Genomic DNA, 17,331 nt, shown 5'->3' with positions numbered 1-17,331 from the left:
GAGCGGACGGCTTTACTCAATGTCTGGAATACTATACCAGTATGAACTAGTGCACTGTATGGACCTTTTGTGCTGCTTTCGCTTGGTAGTCGTCCGACTCGTCCCCAAACTATTCAAAATAGTATGCCATCTGTCCTGTGTATTATGAACATGAGAGGAAAGGTGTGTACAACAAATCCAGAACCGGGTATGAACTAAACCACAATGGTAGTACAACTATGTATCACAGAGGATAAGTTGGTAGAACAGGCACCACTAGGAGAAGTCATTCAACGAGGGTGACCACTCCAGCGTAGAATAAACTCCTTCACATCTGCGCACTCTGTAGTCCTTGCTACTTTTGCAACATATTGTAATTTGCTCCAGTCTTCACGGTTGGCAACACAGCTCGGTTTCTCAAACTCAACTCCACCGCGAAGCACAGGGTAACCTGTAACTACGCAGGGTAATGCGGAAAGACCGGTGCCAGGAGCTTCCAAAGCAGCCACGTAAACACCTCGCTCATCTTTGGGTAAGGATTGATCAAGTTTTCGGTCCATAGAAACCATTAAAATCCACTCTCGGACAGCTTCGTGTTCTTCATGTGTTGTATACGGCTCTTCAGGCAATGGAACCTCCATCGGAATATCAGTACCCTGAGAAATGAAACCGGAAATTATCAAAAAGAAAGGATCTTAGTTTATTTTCTTCGAGAAAGTATGCTTCGATACCTAGAACATCGTACAAACTGTAACATGAAGCGGCCTTTGTGAAGCATATAACGTTGAAGAATGTCATAATCCAGGGATCCAGATGGGTTTCAGGGGAGTCCCGTGAAGACTAAATTGATATTCAAATGATTATATTTGTCGAATTCGATACAGCTGGGGTTCAGTTGGAACAAGTTTTACGGAGACTCGGTGACTTCACCTACCTAGTGAGCCCCAAGGAGGGCGAAATTGGTCGCGAGCTGTCGAAGAGTTTTCAGCAGCCTAATGTGTAGTGTGATATACCCATTTACTGTGTTGTCATATCTTGAATGTCGTACCAATAGTATCATAAGGTGGCCTGGGATACCACATTCAGTTGCAAAAGGACACCATAAACTAGAGATTCATTTGAGATTTATTTGAGTCTTCCACTAAAACTGAACTGGTGTATAAATTAGTGTATCTCAAATACTCTAGTTCTCAATTAGCGCAGCTGGAACTCATATAAATAGTTCGCGCCAAAAATAAAATTCATGTACCTGAAAGTCCGTACCATCCAGTGTATCTGCAGAGCCTTCGGGATCTTCGATGGCTTCAATCAGATCCAAATATCGATTAAGGAAGACAAACGCCATGCTCTGCCATCCTAGCTCTCGACACTGAATTCCTGCCTCGTAGAAGACTTTATCGGCGGGCAGTATATCCGAGTGACGCAGAAGAGATACACTCAGCTTGGTGGTCAACTGCAATATAAATGATAAGAAAAAACATGGCGCGGAATATTGGACTCAGAATGATCTAGGTGACTACACTGTGCTCCCAGAATTGTGCACAGCACCTATAACTTTCTCCCTGGCTCATTGGACTTCAAAGAATTTCGAGAAATTGCAGAGTTACGGGTGTCTAAAATGCAAACAGATCAATATCTTCATGAGGGTAGTACCACAATCGTTACAGTTTGAGGCTTGTACTGGAAAATCGAAGTGATAGATTCTCCATTTTGTCTTCGCGCAACCTCCAGTTTGTATTCATAAATGTTGTCTGATGCCATATGGCGCACTGAAAACTGAATACAGAGGTGGGAAATCTTGGCTTCTAGTTTGTACAAAGCGCCCGTCGCTAGAATCGAGACTGCTGTAATCTTGCCGCCTATTGTCAAACACGGATAGCTGCGCATTCAACTAAGCATTTGTACCAATCTTAGTGCAAACGTACCTCGGCTACGTCCTGCTGACTTGATGCCAAGGCCGATCGGGTTGCATAATAGTGCGCCACCAGAAGCATCCGTTCGAATATCTGTACCACTTCGCGCTGAATTTCCTGGGTCTGTTGCAAATTTTGTCGAAGGTCAAAAAGCATATTTCGCAGGGCTGCCCAAGTGGGGTATGCATCTGGACCTGTTAGGTTTCGTTGGCTGGTGATATCCTGAAGTAAGAATAGAGCTTGCAATGTATGCTTTAACAAAATAGGCCAATCAATAACTGGTGACTATAAAGGTCTCCTTGTTGGCTTTCCAACTCATCTGCGATCCGTACCACAGTATCAAAGTGTTCGCACATATTTGGATTACTTGTGATGCAGCTATCCCAGCAAAAGCTGGGGAAGAAAACAAGCGAAGATGTCTTCAACAATAATCCTGAACTTCAGTCTTCATTAGTTAAAATATATCCTAATTCTATCAGTGTAATGTTTCTGTTGCTCATTGCTGATTGTAGACCAATTTATGAATGGAAACCTATTTGTCCGGGTGAGTTTTTGGTTACCGAAGTGGCTACGTTTATACATGAGTGTGATGAACCAATGTCCATGTCGTACCTCAGCATTGCGAATACGATGTTCGAGCTGTGCCTGGTTGAGGCTGTGGAGAAATCGATGGTCAAACACAGGGGTGAATTCTCTGTCCCCTGCGCATAGGTGCTACTTTTCTGACCTATGGAGCAGTATGGATTTCAACGCTGCAGTCTGTAGTCTGCTTCTTTACGGGTGTCGGCATTCGCCTGGCCTTCCTGAGTCGAGACATCGTTTCCTCTGCACCCAGTCCACCGGAACCCAATCAAGTGGATGGATTTTTCCACCACATCCACCGGCTGGTATGTAAACATGGGTCTCAAGTTTGACTCTACCCAGTCTTGTGGCATTTAATAATCGCATTCCAAACTCTGTAAAGGAATTATTGAGGTTATTCAAAATGACTTGCATCTCTGAAGGATCTGAACCAAGGGGAGAAACATCGTCTGCTAACTCAATGTCTGTGAGGTAGGCACAGAAGTTCCAAGTAGCCCGTCTATAATATATTTGAAGAGGAATGGTGAGAGAGCACTCGTGGACGTGATGAATTCAGGTAGAAGCTTGCTGCATAACCATATTCAGCTCTCGGAATTCACATATAACGCCTTCATAAGCAGTATGAAATTCAGAACGCTCAGCTTTGATCGCCTGGAACTACCAGGGATTTTGACGATCTACCTAGTAAAAAAAAAGGAGGGCAACCCTCGTTGGACGTTTGAAAGGGTACGCTGTGCGTGAACTTGTCTTATGATAGGGCTATGATCGTTACTACGGCCAAAAACTAGCTTAATCCTCAAGAGTCTGTTTCTTTCGGTAACCAGTTAATCTGCTGGAAATAATGCCAAAGAGCATCTTGGATGTCACAGCTACCATACTGATGCCACTACGGTTTTCACATGAATTTTACGCTCTATTTGGAATTTGGGATCACGGTCAAAGCGCTCCATCTCACGGGTATTGTGTTTCCCTTCTAAGTCTTTCACAACAGGGTTGTCAGACTGTTCAACATGGCTTCATCACCTTTATTGACGAATGAAGACCATCCGGGCTGGGCGACTTGTCGTGTCTGAGGAATGCTATCTCACGATGGATTTTTGTTGCTGATGACGGACTGGTCTCGGTGTTCCATGGAGACTCGTTGGATTATCCCAGAGGTTGTGCTAAGGGAGCCCCGTAAATTGTTTATAAAGCTTCCAACCCACCACGCAAGACAGCAGTTCTGCAGATAATTTGCTGTTCGATCTTCTTCGCAAATTGTTTCGTTGACACCTATGCCCTGACTGATCGATCTAAGTTGACTGAAAAGTACATGTTCCAACCAAAATGATTAGCCTATTCCCTCCATCTAAAGCCATCTGGCTTATCCCAGTATTGTTAATAAGATGTTCCAACAAATGCCTTGGAGACACAAGTGGCCGAACAAAGAAAGTTGCGGCGTGTCATCTTCACGTTGGTACGACATTTATGATCAACAAAGCAATGTGGGTAGCGTTGTCGCAGTATACATTCGGCTCGTGACAGGCATACTGATATCAGGCGGCGCCATAAGTATCGAATTTATAAAAGGCTCCCTGTGCCTCTCAATGCCCGAAGCGATCTCTTCTCCTGCCAGTCCAGTGGAATTACTAAATCTACCCAGAAAACAACAATAAACTAATAGTCCTTCAGTTGCAAAAGCTTTTCAATGTATAGCTACCGTCAAAGCGTAAGGAAGTACAAGGCCTAAGGTTGCTCAGGCCGAAACAGGAGTAACCGAAAAGCCCAAATCGGATTTGATCTACGGCACATAGTTTCGTACCGTAATCGCTGAGCTATCTCAAACTCGAGGCCGAGCAAACAAATTGATTGGTTGGCTTGAAAACATGCGGTTTTGCTTCATCCCACCCAGTCTTATAGCAGGTCTTAGCAAGGTTGGGGTGTAAAGAGCATAATAAACTTTGTGGTGGGATTATTTAAAATGGTTCTCACATGTAAACGATCTGAAACTAGCACAGCAATACTGCCTGCATTTTCGATGACTATGAGTGAACTTAACGAGAACTTTTCGACCTCCAAGGTCTCGTATGCCAGTATAGGAATTTCAAGCGGCCTGACACCAAAGAAGCTAAGGGTCGGGTTATGGGCAATATTTTTACACCATTGGACTCAGCTTACGCTTAGTGGTTAGAGCGCGAATTCGCTGACTGGCAGGTCCGTGGTTCGAATTCGACCTCTGCTTCTCGACTTTTGTCTGGGGTTGGGCAACCTGACAGTATTCCAGCCCTCTTGTTTCCTTTAGGTGGCATGGCAGCTTGGGACTGAAAAAGTGTTACAGCTGAAATGTTTATGTTATTTTTTACCTTAAAGATCACCACATAACTATACATCCCCAAAGTGGGCAGAAAATGCTTTTTAAAGGATGAAATTTTAAAAGAGACGGCTTTGCTCGCCATACACTAGCAATAAACACAAGGGCGATAGAAATCTTCAGGAGGACAAAAATTATCTGGAAGAGTAGTATCATTCAAGCACCTGTCCAAAGTAAAGACGCATTCTCGGTGAGGTCAAAATCCAGACTGACCCCTCAGAATTTGTCTCCCCACGTGACCGATTTATTTTTGCAAAATAGTGGCGAGTTGGCAGTCCTGGCGCTACCAAGTGTGAATCAGGTCGAGTGGCTTCGATAGACAGTCTTGTCAGTTGGGAGCACAGCTTTTTCCATTCTCTTCCAGTCATTCTCTGAATGATTATTATCAGCGTCTACTTGCAGTTCAAGTGGTTTTTCAGCCAGATCAGCACGGCATTTTCGAGCTACTGAAATCCGTTCGAGTTGATGGTATATTTGACCTTGAAGCGTGCTGTGTGATTCTGGGGAAACAGATTGATCACCGAACCCATACAACGGCAAGATCGGAATAAAAATGCGCATCCCAGAATTAATGATTATCGTAGTTTTACTTTATTCACTGACAATTTACGACTATATCTCCAAGATGATTTACCGTTGGTTGCCTCCAAGTAATTATTCGCGTTGAAATTACGTATTGGCCAGCAACAAACGTTGTCCGGCCCTTCCCATTAACTTGCTCAATGAGCATCGAATCCGAGTTCACCACTCAACCTGCGTTTTCTCGCTTCTTCATTCAACCTGAGCGTTTAAAGAATCTCCATAAAAGCCATTTTTATCAGCTTCAGAACAACACTTTCGGACTGCACACTGACAAAAACAAATACCGTTTACCGCGTCGAGCTGCGTTGATCTTAAGCGTACCAAACATCCGTGCGTTGAGCAGACAGCCGTTTATTAGAATCCAATCCCGCAAAAGAAATTCGCTATCCGACTCATCTGGGTGAGTATAGCAAAACTAAGACGCCTGATGTTCAGGTTCGAAGTTTACACTGAAAGCCGATCTCATTTGTAAATGCGACGTATATGATATGTTTGGTTTTTTGCTTGCTATCAGGATATTATTACTAGAACCAGTCAGGTAATTCTCCCTAGGGTTTACTATCCTCCCAGGTGACCTGAATGCCTAGTCGTGGGTTCGGGCCGTACGAATGATAATCACAAAGTAATCTTTGGTCCTTGGGAAAAAATCCACTACTCGTTTCAACCTGCTTCATCATCTACCTGATTCACCAGCTCGGTTCATTCTGTGTTTTAGCCGTGGGGACGGGAAAATGGTCTTACTCAACGCCTTTCATCCGAGTAGGTAACAGTTGTGATCTGTGAGGGCAAAATTACTGTAGTTTATGTTTGTCTAAATCATTAAGACCGCCCCAATTGCAGCTCGGCGCTGAAAGCTCGAATTTCGGTAGGCGGACTGAACACAATCGTGCCTCTGGTTATCTCGACAGGCGTTTACACTCAGCCGAAAAATTCATAGATGTTAAACTGGCATACATGCGTGGCTATGTACAATGTTCTCAAGTGTTTGGAAGCCATGTATACCCAGGTACTTCACTCGCTCAAGAACTGCAACTGATTTTCTTAACTCGACAACCTACAAAATTCATGCATACTGAAGCGTTGGTATTGTGAAGTTTCGGGAATTTTCAAGTGAGATTTCACTCTTTAAGTGAATCCACTCTTTGCTGAAACCTAAGAAGTGCCAAAGTATGCCCTTCATGGTCCTCAACCGATCGTTCCAATCCATCTAGTAGCACTTCTCTACTGTGTAATCGAAGTTGGCTGTGCGTCCGGTCGGTTGAAACAATCGGATCTCATCTAAACACATTCAACTAGTGCAATTTAATGTGACGTTAGCAGACGTTTGATAAAAAATTTTGTTTATTTGACTTTACATCACTTATTGGACCACTATTCCGTTCAACATTCCGGTGTAAATGTCTACCTCATGTTCTTGAGAGTACACGGTAACTTTACAAAGTTACGGTAACCTGGGTTGGATTGAGCAGTTATAGCCTAGTGAGCGCATTTTAAAAGTTGTTCTGTGTGATGAGGTCACATCTGGTCTTCTACGAGGAGACCACACATGCTATAGCACTCAAAACCAGCCTAGGTCTAGTTTGAACTTACAACCCACTTTGTGCATAAGAGCGGGTGGGCAAACGATATGTATCTTCGTCAAGTAGTGTAATCGCACCACATCTTGTCCCGAATAAGAATATGCTCTACACCTGAAAATCGGTTCCTTGGTACGTGGTGGTCAAAGGTTTTTGCACAAACTGCCCCAACGGCTCATTTAGTGGTGACTTTCCCTTAAATTTTAATTGAATTTGCCGAAATACTTTCTGTGGTTAACAAGCAATAGGCAAGTAGAAGAAAGTGGCCCTCCAATTTACCTGAAATATGCGTTTGTATATATTGAAGTTTTGCGTATACGCTGGCGCACCATATTTTTTGTACAGAAGCATCGCATCGTGCACCCGAGAGTCTTTGATCAGACTTGCTGCATAGGCCGCCACATATTTGTGTAGCCGTTGATGTTCAGCTAACCCTTTGCCAGTAGCACCACCAGGTCCAGACGTCGCTGCTTGAACAAGCTTTTCCGCCGCAGCCAAGCATTTTTCCCATCTGCCTTGCTCGGCATACATCTCCAATGCGGACAGTACGTCAACGTCTGCCAGTGTTTCCGCTTGCCCTGAAGACTGTATGAGAAAAATATACATTAACACCTCGAAAAGTGTGGTAGCATCAATCATATCACAGTTATCTAGAGAATCAAACCATTCTGCATTTTCGTTAAACACTACAATATCGGTGGCTAGGTTGAGCATCTCTGGTTTTCGGTGACCATTTTTAGACTGAAAATAAGGTTCAGTTAACAATAGCCATCATTTGTATATCAATTTGGTTTTCATAAGAGACTTAGCCGAATCTCTCGCTTGTGATATTCTTCAACTGAACACGCTGCAAAAAGGCCGCCTTATGTTTCACTTGATGCAATATTCGCCCCAAGAAGAGCACAACCGGTCGTAGGCCGTCGAATGGTTTTCAACCACTTGTGAGTAGTTTGCTTTAAGAAGCTTCAATTAAGAGGGGTTTGGTAAACAATCGGTGGATGGCAATCGCTGAGCTGACACGAGGCGGGGTGCAATTATCAGCGAAATCGCCTGGGTCTAAAAGTACAAAATCCAAGTAGCCTTAGATCCAATTAACCAGCCCACCCCCATCCCCAAACTAATTGTCCCAGCACCCTTGGACGAACACAGGTGAACGAAATCTGTGAACGACCCCAAGAGGAATTTTCCATTAAGGTGTCCCAGACTGAACAGGCAGGGACGAAAAAATCCGGGTTCATCATAAAGACCTGTTCAGTCTGGGACACCTTAATGGAAAATTCCTCTTGGGGTCGTTCACAGATTTCGTTCACCTATGTTCGTCCAAGGGTGCTGGGACAATGGTTTGGAGATGGGAGTGGGGTGGTTAATTGGATCTAACTCTACTTGGATTTTTGTACTTTTAGACCCAGGCGATTTCGCTGATAATTGCACACCGCCTCGTGTCATCTCGGCGATTGTCATCCACCGATTGTTTACCAAACCCCTCTGAAACGGTGACTTCCCAATCGGTCCCAAACACTTTCCAATTGATTGAAAAGGTTCAATTAAGTTTATTCTGATTCCGTCAGATAGTTCGAAGTAACGGGACACAACCATACATGTAGCAGTTTAATACAGCTGTTATGACTAGGGTGGATCGTACAATGCGCGGATAACTCGTCACATCGATGCCGCCTGATCGGAGCCTGAGTTCGGAGTGCAGTGGTTGAGCTTCCTGAATGACCTATTCGTGCGCACTAAGCTGGCCTTCCCAAATGGTTGTGTATCATATCGACCAACGTAGCCCACAGCGCTCCGGATAATCAATTTGCGAGGTGAACTCCCAAGGCTTGGGTTTGAAGAACCTAGTGATGCCGAAACGTGCGGTAGGTGCATCTGTCTAGGATGCATGCGCTAACGGAGATCTCAGGACCAAAGTGTGGCCGAAAAGCTTCGTTTTCATGCTACTAGCTGAATGGAAGCAGGTTCGATGGGCTCCATATTTCTCGTTACTGTGTGGACCGTTTCTAAACACAAAAGCCCATTGATGACTTTCATAAACCCTGTTTAAAGCTGTTGTATCTCTTCACCTGCCCTGACGCTACTGGGTTATAGTCAGAAGACAAGAAGACGACCTGAAGGAACTGTGTATTAACGCAATTACAAACTTCTATATATATGATTCACTTGTCACCGTATTTGACGGTCGATCCGCTGTCAACCAACCAGTGTGTCTCCCACACACCCACACCGGTCCTCGGGCGGTTGTTCCTTTGTCTCGATTGATCGTAGATGGCCGTCTGTGCGCTTGTGTACGGGATGCCTTGGCCATGGAGTGGGTGTGAACATTCTGTGTCCTTATTTGACCTTTCTCCGGCACATGATGAAATCGGACGTCATTCCGACGTGGGGGCATAATCGCACGGCTCTGTTCCACATGATTGTTCCACTGCGCAGTAGGCTGATGCGCAGCCGTATTAAAAGCGAACAAACTCTGTTGTCAACGGTTACCCTGATAAAACATCATTTTAATAATTCTCATAACATGTTCGGAAAATACTAAAAGTTTCTAGCTATCCGAATATATAACTCACTCTTCAAGAATCCCAGTAGATTGCAGTTGGATGCTATATCGACTGGGCCGCTTGGCTACTGGGCAAACACCACATCGAAAGGATTACCAATACTGGCTTTGTCTCGCTTTCTTTGTGGCGTGGATCGTATGGCTTGACGTTGTTTGCGTCATTTGGATGGTACAATTGCTCTGATGTTTCAAAACAGGCTGTACAGATCGAAAGCCATCTGATCGCTTACCTAATCCTCATGTCTCACCTAAATCAAACAGGTCGCACAAGTTGTTCCCTAGCCGAATGCTCTCCTAAGTTGAGTATTCCCTCAGTGGGGACGTCAGTGAACTCATCCAACTTATTGATCAGACAGAAACTGCAGTACATGTAGCTGTTCTGCAGTTTCATCATTGATCTACTCTGAAGCATATTCAGTGGCTCACGACAGTATACTGAAGTTAGGAGGCCAAGTGGGATTCGTTGGCGGAATTGCTTGCTTTTCAGAGTGCATGGAAGCCGAATCCAAATACATTGAACCCGGATTTCCCTCCACAAAGATGCGTTTCCTGCGACTCTCGCCTTCAAGTTCGACTATCCTAGACAATTCCTAAAATTCTGTTGGGAAACACCTACCTCTATTCATCACTCATATGAAAAACAATATTCTCTTAGCGTGCACAGGCTAAATCAGTACAAGTGCGATTGAACTATGCGTACTTTCAGGGCTTCCTTATATTTCCTTTCCACGTAAGCCTCCAGTCGAGGTTCCAGTTCGTGGGCTACCCGACGGGCCTTGTTCCATTCCTCCCCGGCGATAAAAGCTTCGATCGCCTTTTGAACTTTGTCCACACTAAGGAGTAGTTCGCCGGCCAACGCGTGGCGCTGAAATACGGAAGCATGCACTCAGCTTCAGAGTAAAACTCTGGTTAGGATTGTGATGTTCTGAAACATGGTAAGCGAACAAACTCTGTTGTCAACGGTTACCCTGATAAAACATCATTTTAATAATTCTCATAACATGTTCGGAAAATACTAAAAGTTTCTAGCTATCCGAATATATAACTCACTCTTCAAGAATCCCAGTAGATTGCAGTTGGATGCTATATCGACTGGGCCGCTTGGCTACTGGGCAAACACCACATCGAAAGGATTACCAATACTGGCTTTGTCTCGCTTTCTTTGTGGCGTGGATCGTATGGCTTGACGTTGTTTGCGTCATTTGGATGGTACAATTGCTCTGATGTTTCAAAACAGGCTGTACAGATCGAAAGCCATCTGATCGCTTACCTAATCCTCATGTCTCACCTAAATCAAACAGGTCGCACAAGTTGTTCCCTAGCCGAATGCTCTCCTAAGTTGAGTATTCCCTCAGTGGGGACGTCAGTGAACTCATCCAACTTATTGATCAGACAGAAACTGCAGTACATGTAGCTGTTCTGCAGTTTCATCATTGATCTACTCTGAAGCATATTCAGTGGCTCACGACAGTATACTGAAGTTAGGAGGCCAAGTGGGATTCGTTGGCGGAATTGCTTGCTTTTCAGAGTGCATGGAAGCCGAATCCAAATACATTGAACCCGGATTTCCCTCCACAAAGATGCGTTTCCTGCGACTCTCGCCTTCAAGTTCGACTATCCTAGACAATTCCTAAAATTCTGTTGGGAAACACCTACCTCTATTCATCACTCATATGAAAAACAATATTCTCTTAGCGTGCACAGGCTAAATCAGTACAAGTGCGATTGAACTATGCGTACTTTCAGGGCTTCCTTATATTTCCTTTCCACGTAAGCCTCCAGTCGAGGTTCCAGTTCGTGGGCTACCCGACGGGCCTTGTTCCATTCCTCCCCGGCGATAAAAGCTTCGATCGCCTTTTGAACTTTGTCCACACTAAGGAGTAGTTCGCCGGCCAACGCGTGGCGCTGAAATACGGAAGCATGCACTCAGCTTCAGAGTAAAACTCTGGTTAGGATTGTGATGTTCTGAAACATGGTAAACAACTTGGTTAAATAACGAATAAACTTCACATAACACAGAATTTAGGATTCCGACTGTTCGCTAGCTATCTTTAAGTAGTCAAAGTATGCATCCAGCAACTTTGGAACACATGGAAAACATATTGGGCTTGTTTCTGGCTTGCATACGACCATGTCCAGGGAGTAAACCGTCAGTCTGGGTCCGTTGTTGATGCCTTTGTTACACCATGAATACAAGTTCATTCCTTTATGTTTCTTGCTCGCCATATTCAGCATCCTTTCTTGTATTTTTTTATATTTCACGTTCATAACATCTCTAAGATCGTTGTTGGATACCTAATGTGGGATTTTCCGGATTATGAAACATTGTTTTTCTCGCTTTCGTTCAATTTTAGATGACATGCCTCAAAATTCTGGCATTTCTGGTATCTCTGTTGTGGTCTTTATGCAAACTATTGAAGTAACTCGCTGACTATAAGTAACATTTTCTAGTACTGGCTGCCTGATTAGGCGAGCTATGTGATACAATCCCGGAGTACATCTCAGGGAGACAGTTATCTCTAGAGCGACAAGATTTGCTGTTTGTGGCTTCCGTGTAAGTTTCTTGCTTGTATTTTTCTGACTTATATGCTGGTACGACATAAAACACTGCTTTCTGCTTGAAACTATATTGATGCTAATTGATTTTGCTGGTATTACAGTCCAGAAAGATGTTGTTGCAAGCCCGATTGTATTTCCCATCCTTATGCCATTTAATGAGTGGATCTATGCCAGAATTAATTCAGGACTTCACCTATAACTCGAGCATTGCTAGACAAAGATGATCCAATATCGGTCTTAGAGACCTGTATTACATCATTCTACATAGTCTAGACCAGTGCACTCCAAGTGGCTCTTTTCGATCCCAGAGCGCACAGCACCGAGAAATTTTAACCAAGCATAGGTGAAGTCGGACCGTGAACTCAGCTTAACCTGTAGAATCTTCAGCAATTTTTAGTTATTATGGTAGGGACTAGCCGACTCATTGAAAATAAATTATTGGAATGACATTGAATATCCACTTAAAATCGTAAATTTGAGGGAGAAAACTAGTGGATTATCTATGATACCTTTTGGAAGCACAGCTACTACGTTCCGCTAGAGAGTACGAAGTATTAGCTGCTGTCATGTCGTCTAAAACTTAGTGGACACACAAACGGCTGGGAATTAACGGAAACTGAATTTAGTGGGCAAACCAATATCGATCCAAATAGCATTCTGTAAGAAACTGGGTTAAAAACAATTAATTCACCAACTACTCATACCGCCGAAAACAAAAGCTTGTTGTTGTGGTACTATACCTGTTTCACACAAGCCTGATGAGGCATAGAACAGTCTAGCTAGGAGTACGTTTAATTACGTAACTTTCCACAAATAAGTGACATCATAGTGGCTTCACCGTGTCAAGGGTTTTCTTGTCCATTCCTAAAACTGAATGATATGTTTCAAATTTTGGTTGGTCTTACTGGACACCTTCATAGTCTTGTCTGTATCATTCTCGTGTTTCTTAGTCTTGGCAGCTTCAGTGAGCAGTCACTGCATGATCCCCAAAGACATCCATATGATGAGTAACCACGTATTTCTTCATGTGAATTTAAGACGTTGCGAGAGATTTAATTCGCTTTGCGTTTCACTCCACAAACTACAGTTTTCTCATGAAGACATCCTAACATCAACTGAGACATTTTGTGATTCGTATTCACACATCTGGAATCTCCTATTCAAACACCTCCAGCTCATTTTATAGACGACATCTCATGACTGATGTCGGGACAACATTTTCTAGGTCCCTCCAAAATCTGAGTTTTATACGGACAGTTGTCCTAGATTTAGGCATCAGCTCGGAGTGCTACGAATGGCTGCTTCAGAAAGCCCTGGCAGTACGCATTCTTGGTTGTGGATTAGATGGCTGTCGATCTGTTTGCCAAGCCCAGCAACTGAGTTTGAAGCCCTTCTCCACCTTACGAGTATGCATTTTACTCATGAGCTCCGGTAATGGCAGTCGACAGGGACGCTCAATAGGCCACACCCTCAGGAACCGTTCATCTTGTGGTATTATTACTTTCCTTACATTTGTTAGAACACAAGCATCACTTCAAGTCATAGCCCATTGTGAACAGTGAATCATGGAATAATGTCAGTGTTGGGAAGGACCATAGGAACAGAACGCTGAATGCTGAACAGATACTGAAACCCTTTGTTTTCCCCTACTGAGACTGGATTTATAAACCTCAGTATAAAAACGTTCTTGTCTGTAGTTGGGCTAACTTCGCGTCCCATACAAAAGCTATGAAGATCACTGTAAAACAAACCTTGATGTTCACAAGTCGGGAAGCCACAAGTTCCGCCACTTTAGATGCACTATCCGAAGGAAGGAATTTCACCGCCAAATTAGCTGCATGAAGCCATGCGTGCTGACATACACTAACAGGAATGCCCGAGCACTCCTCACCCTCATCGCCTTCCAAATTTGGTTGCAGTTTCAAGTAATATTCGACTGCTCGAAGGTATTCGCCCCTCGCTTCCAGCTCCCTTGCCTGTAGAAAATTAACATTNCCTTCCAAATTGCAGTTTCAAGTAATATTCGACTGCTCGAAGGTATTCGCCCCTCGCTTCCAGCTCCCTTGCCTGTAGAAAATTAACATTGGTGGTAGCTGAAGGCTCTGACCCGTCAAGACCTTTCGAACTGAACGTGCTCCTTGTGCTCGACGGTCCGCCCGTCCCAAGTAATCGACCATCTCTGAGAGCTTCTCCGTCTCCAAACGAGTTTGTGCGAAGACTTTCCTCCTTGAACTCTTCCTAAGCATTCAACGAATCGGAAGAAAGTTACCAAAGTCTTGTATTGATAGCAAATTACTGCAAGGTAAAACTTTTCCACTGAATCCCGCAAAACCATCCGATGTTAATTAACTCTCTTGTACATCACCTTCCTTAGTTAGCACTGCTTGGTTCTGAATCCGAGTGATAATCACCCGTATGTCTACCGAGTGCTGACATACTGAATGGCCATTACCTTTCCTCAAGGCTGTAGACTACTTGTAACCCGGTACACTGTTCTGTTAATGTCAACGTATAAACACTGTGTCCAAACACTACATACCAAAATACGTTATCTATGAGAGAAACCGAAAATAAATGACGGGTACTACAGCACCTTTGTAAGATTGCCTACAGATAAAAAACCGGGGTTGGTTTATAAAATCGATGTAATGACCCATACTTATTTCCAAGTTTCAGAAAAGGAATAATCACCATACGGTCTGCTTTCAGAATCCGAGCCATATCTACTAAACAGATAAAGTCTGTCTCAGGTAACGTCAAGAAGAAAACTGACCCGAAGTTCATGCACTCTGTTGGGTAGGTAGGCTTCTGCTACTCTCAAAGCCTCCTCCCACATCCCGGCTTCCCGGTATGCACGAACCGCCATATCTGGACGCTGTGCACGAAGAAGTAATGCCTCTGCACGCGCAAACTCCTTTTCTCCAAAAGCCAGTCTGGCTTGTCCCAGGAGGACATCGTTCACGCTGTCTGGATCGTGTTCGGCAGCAACACGGGCCGCGGAGTCCCAATCTTGGTTGTGCACGTACATTAACACAGCTTCGCGAGGCTTACCAGCCTGCAAAATAATCAACGCATACAGGAAAAGCAGTTAGTTGGTCTACTAGAGTTTCCTGCATATATGTCTTTCGTGCAAATAAAAAGAAGCGCAAGGTTTGAGATGGTTCTAGCTTGCCCAAGTATATGGGGGATGAACAAACACGACGGGCTTCCGTTCGAAAAACGACCTTCCTATCGGTTGCTTCGCAATTTATTCTTGTAAGACGTTTTTGTTTCCGTTTTAAGACCTACGATGATAAGTGAAACCATAAAGTATTGTCGTGACATTCAAAGAAAGCATACTGGTAATCGAAATTCTCACTAGAGGTAAAGTGAACCAGCACATGCTTCGACATCCCGTAGATTGGCCAATGCAACTTACGCCAGTTCAGCTTCCGAGCATACTACGTTGGAAGCGGTAATTTCAAGTTGGAAGCCATATTCTGGCCAGTGTTGGCAAAATTGTCTTAAGCAGCTGTACCTTTACTTAAAAAGGAAGTCCCGTTTTTTAACTTCCAAACAATAGGAAGACGAGATAATACGTTCTAAGCAATAGTCCCGTGTTCGTTTTTTCTCGACCACATTTTAATGCTTTCGGGAGTGTCTAACTTCCTCCTAAGTTGGGCAGAATAAACTGAACATATCAGGTAAAAAATAAGGATACCCATCTTCAAATTAGTTTCAAACAAAATATATGTGTGTCAAGTAACTTGGTGAAAAAACGTTGTCCGGAAAAGAAAGTCTGGTACCCAACAGACCGCGTATATATAGTGTCCGCGCGTTTCGACCTCACTGAAGGATGTATTATATTCTCACTATTTTCTCATACATTTCCTAGAAAAAACCAACTTTCTGAGAAGGAAAAACTGACCTTGACAAACTCTGCTTCCGCCTCTGGGAACTTTCCCTCATCCTCCAAAAACATGGCGAATTTGTTATGGACATCTTTTGTTCTTTCGGGACAAGCCAAGCGGATCAGATCGAAGGCGAAGTCAAACGCACAATGTTCCGTTGCGTAATCGATTGCTGTGTCCAATAATCCTATTCGAGTGAGCAGACGCACCGCTGATTCGCCACCCAAATGTTTAGCCCATAGGTAGGCGACCTGTTTGCGTACCTCAGGTTGATGTGTGCAGTTGGAAGCTACTCGGTAGGCCTCTTCCCACTGGTCTCGTGTACGATACATATTGACGGCGGATTTCCAGTCCTTGGCCTTGTAGTAGTGACAGTAAAATCCACATAAAAAATCATGCACGGAAATGGTTAATACGACCAGCAAAATGACATGGGTGTGCCTACTCCCTTCATTGATGGCACTTTCTACTCAAGTGATAGCACTCAGTGTATCACTGCAGATAATCCCTGACAAGTGATACAAAAAACAAGAGCTATTTGGTACTCCTTAAATCTCGACCAACATGCTGTATTTTGTAACGCAAGCCCTTTCTAGCCAGCTCAACAGCTATCAGCAAGCTGAAATAAACACTTAGTCTTTTTGTTGAGGATCAGTGCGTTGGAAATAGAAAATGGTCAAACCAGCTACAAGGATACGAATAAATATATGCGGATTTTTGGATGTGTGCTTACTGGAGTCGGAGAGTATGCTTGAGAACGTTGACTTCCTCAAACCTTTGTGCACACGAGGTTTTCGCTCTTGACAACTACCGCCTTGTAACTACTGTTTTCGTGCATCAAAACTGGAAAACACCACATTTGGGGAAATTTTCCATTTAATTGGTGAGGTTGCTCGGATACGAACAATTTCGTGTTCGCAGGTCTTCGCGGGCGGGAATGTTTGGGTCCTGCTGGAAGACCTCGAGTGTGTAGTAGGAGGCAGTTTGCAGCACTTGATGGCCCTGTGAGTATGGATTTGGCCGCCACAACGTACAGCTCTTTGGGCCTGGTTTGATTCACCAGCCAGTCACTAGGAGCCTTTGAGGCGGATCAAGGCATGCGGTACTCTTGGCTAGTCCGCAGGAGTGGATGAGCTGCCCTTTGGCAGAATTCGACGGGGTTTCGCTCCCGCATTTGTTGTCGGACTAGTCCTTCGGAGTGGTGCAGCCAGTGCCCAGCACTCAAATCATCACCATCATCATCGTCATCATCATCATCATCAAGAACAGCAACATCATTGCTGACATTGATGCTTCACTGTCGTACAACCACAAGATTCGTTATATATATATATAT

At 44.0% G+C, this 17,331-nt stretch overlaps 1 protein-coding gene across 1 annotated transcript in view; it reads right to left on the bottom strand.

Moving 5' to 3' along the window:
- Positions 1 to 124: 124 nt before the first annotated feature.
- The window catches only part of T265_05253 (hypothetical protein), a gene marked incomplete at both ends in the record, with an annotated part of 26,986 nt that continues 9,779 nt past the window's right edge, over positions 125 to 17,331 (bottom strand). Inside the window, 10 exons of the mRNA XM_009170222.1 lie at positions 125 to 635; positions 1,229 to 1,432; positions 1,905 to 2,114; positions 7,263 to 7,568; positions 10,247 to 10,411; positions 11,287 to 11,451; positions 13,857 to 14,081; positions 14,188 to 14,343; positions 14,879 to 15,160; positions 16,013 to 16,354. Of these exons, the coding sequence (XP_009168486.1) occupies positions 270 to 635; positions 1,229 to 1,432; positions 1,905 to 2,114; positions 7,263 to 7,568; positions 10,247 to 10,411; positions 11,287 to 11,451; positions 13,857 to 14,081; positions 14,188 to 14,343; positions 14,879 to 15,160; positions 16,013 to 16,354 (2,421 nt within the window). The remainder of the gene's footprint in view (positions 636 to 1,228; positions 1,433 to 1,904; positions 2,115 to 7,262; positions 7,569 to 10,246; positions 10,412 to 11,286; positions 11,452 to 13,856; positions 14,082 to 14,187; positions 14,344 to 14,878; positions 15,161 to 16,012; positions 16,355 to 17,331) is intronic.

Source organism: Opisthorchis viverrini (assembly GCF_000715545.1).
Source record: "Opisthorchis viverrini unplaced genomic scaffold opera_v5_97, whole genome shotgun sequence".
NCBI lineage: Eukaryota > Metazoa > Platyhelminthes > Trematoda > Opisthorchiida > Opisthorchiidae > Opisthorchis > Opisthorchis viverrini.
The sequence above is the reverse complement of the archived record's forward strand: the minus strand, read 5'-3'. Positions and strand labels throughout refer to the sequence as shown.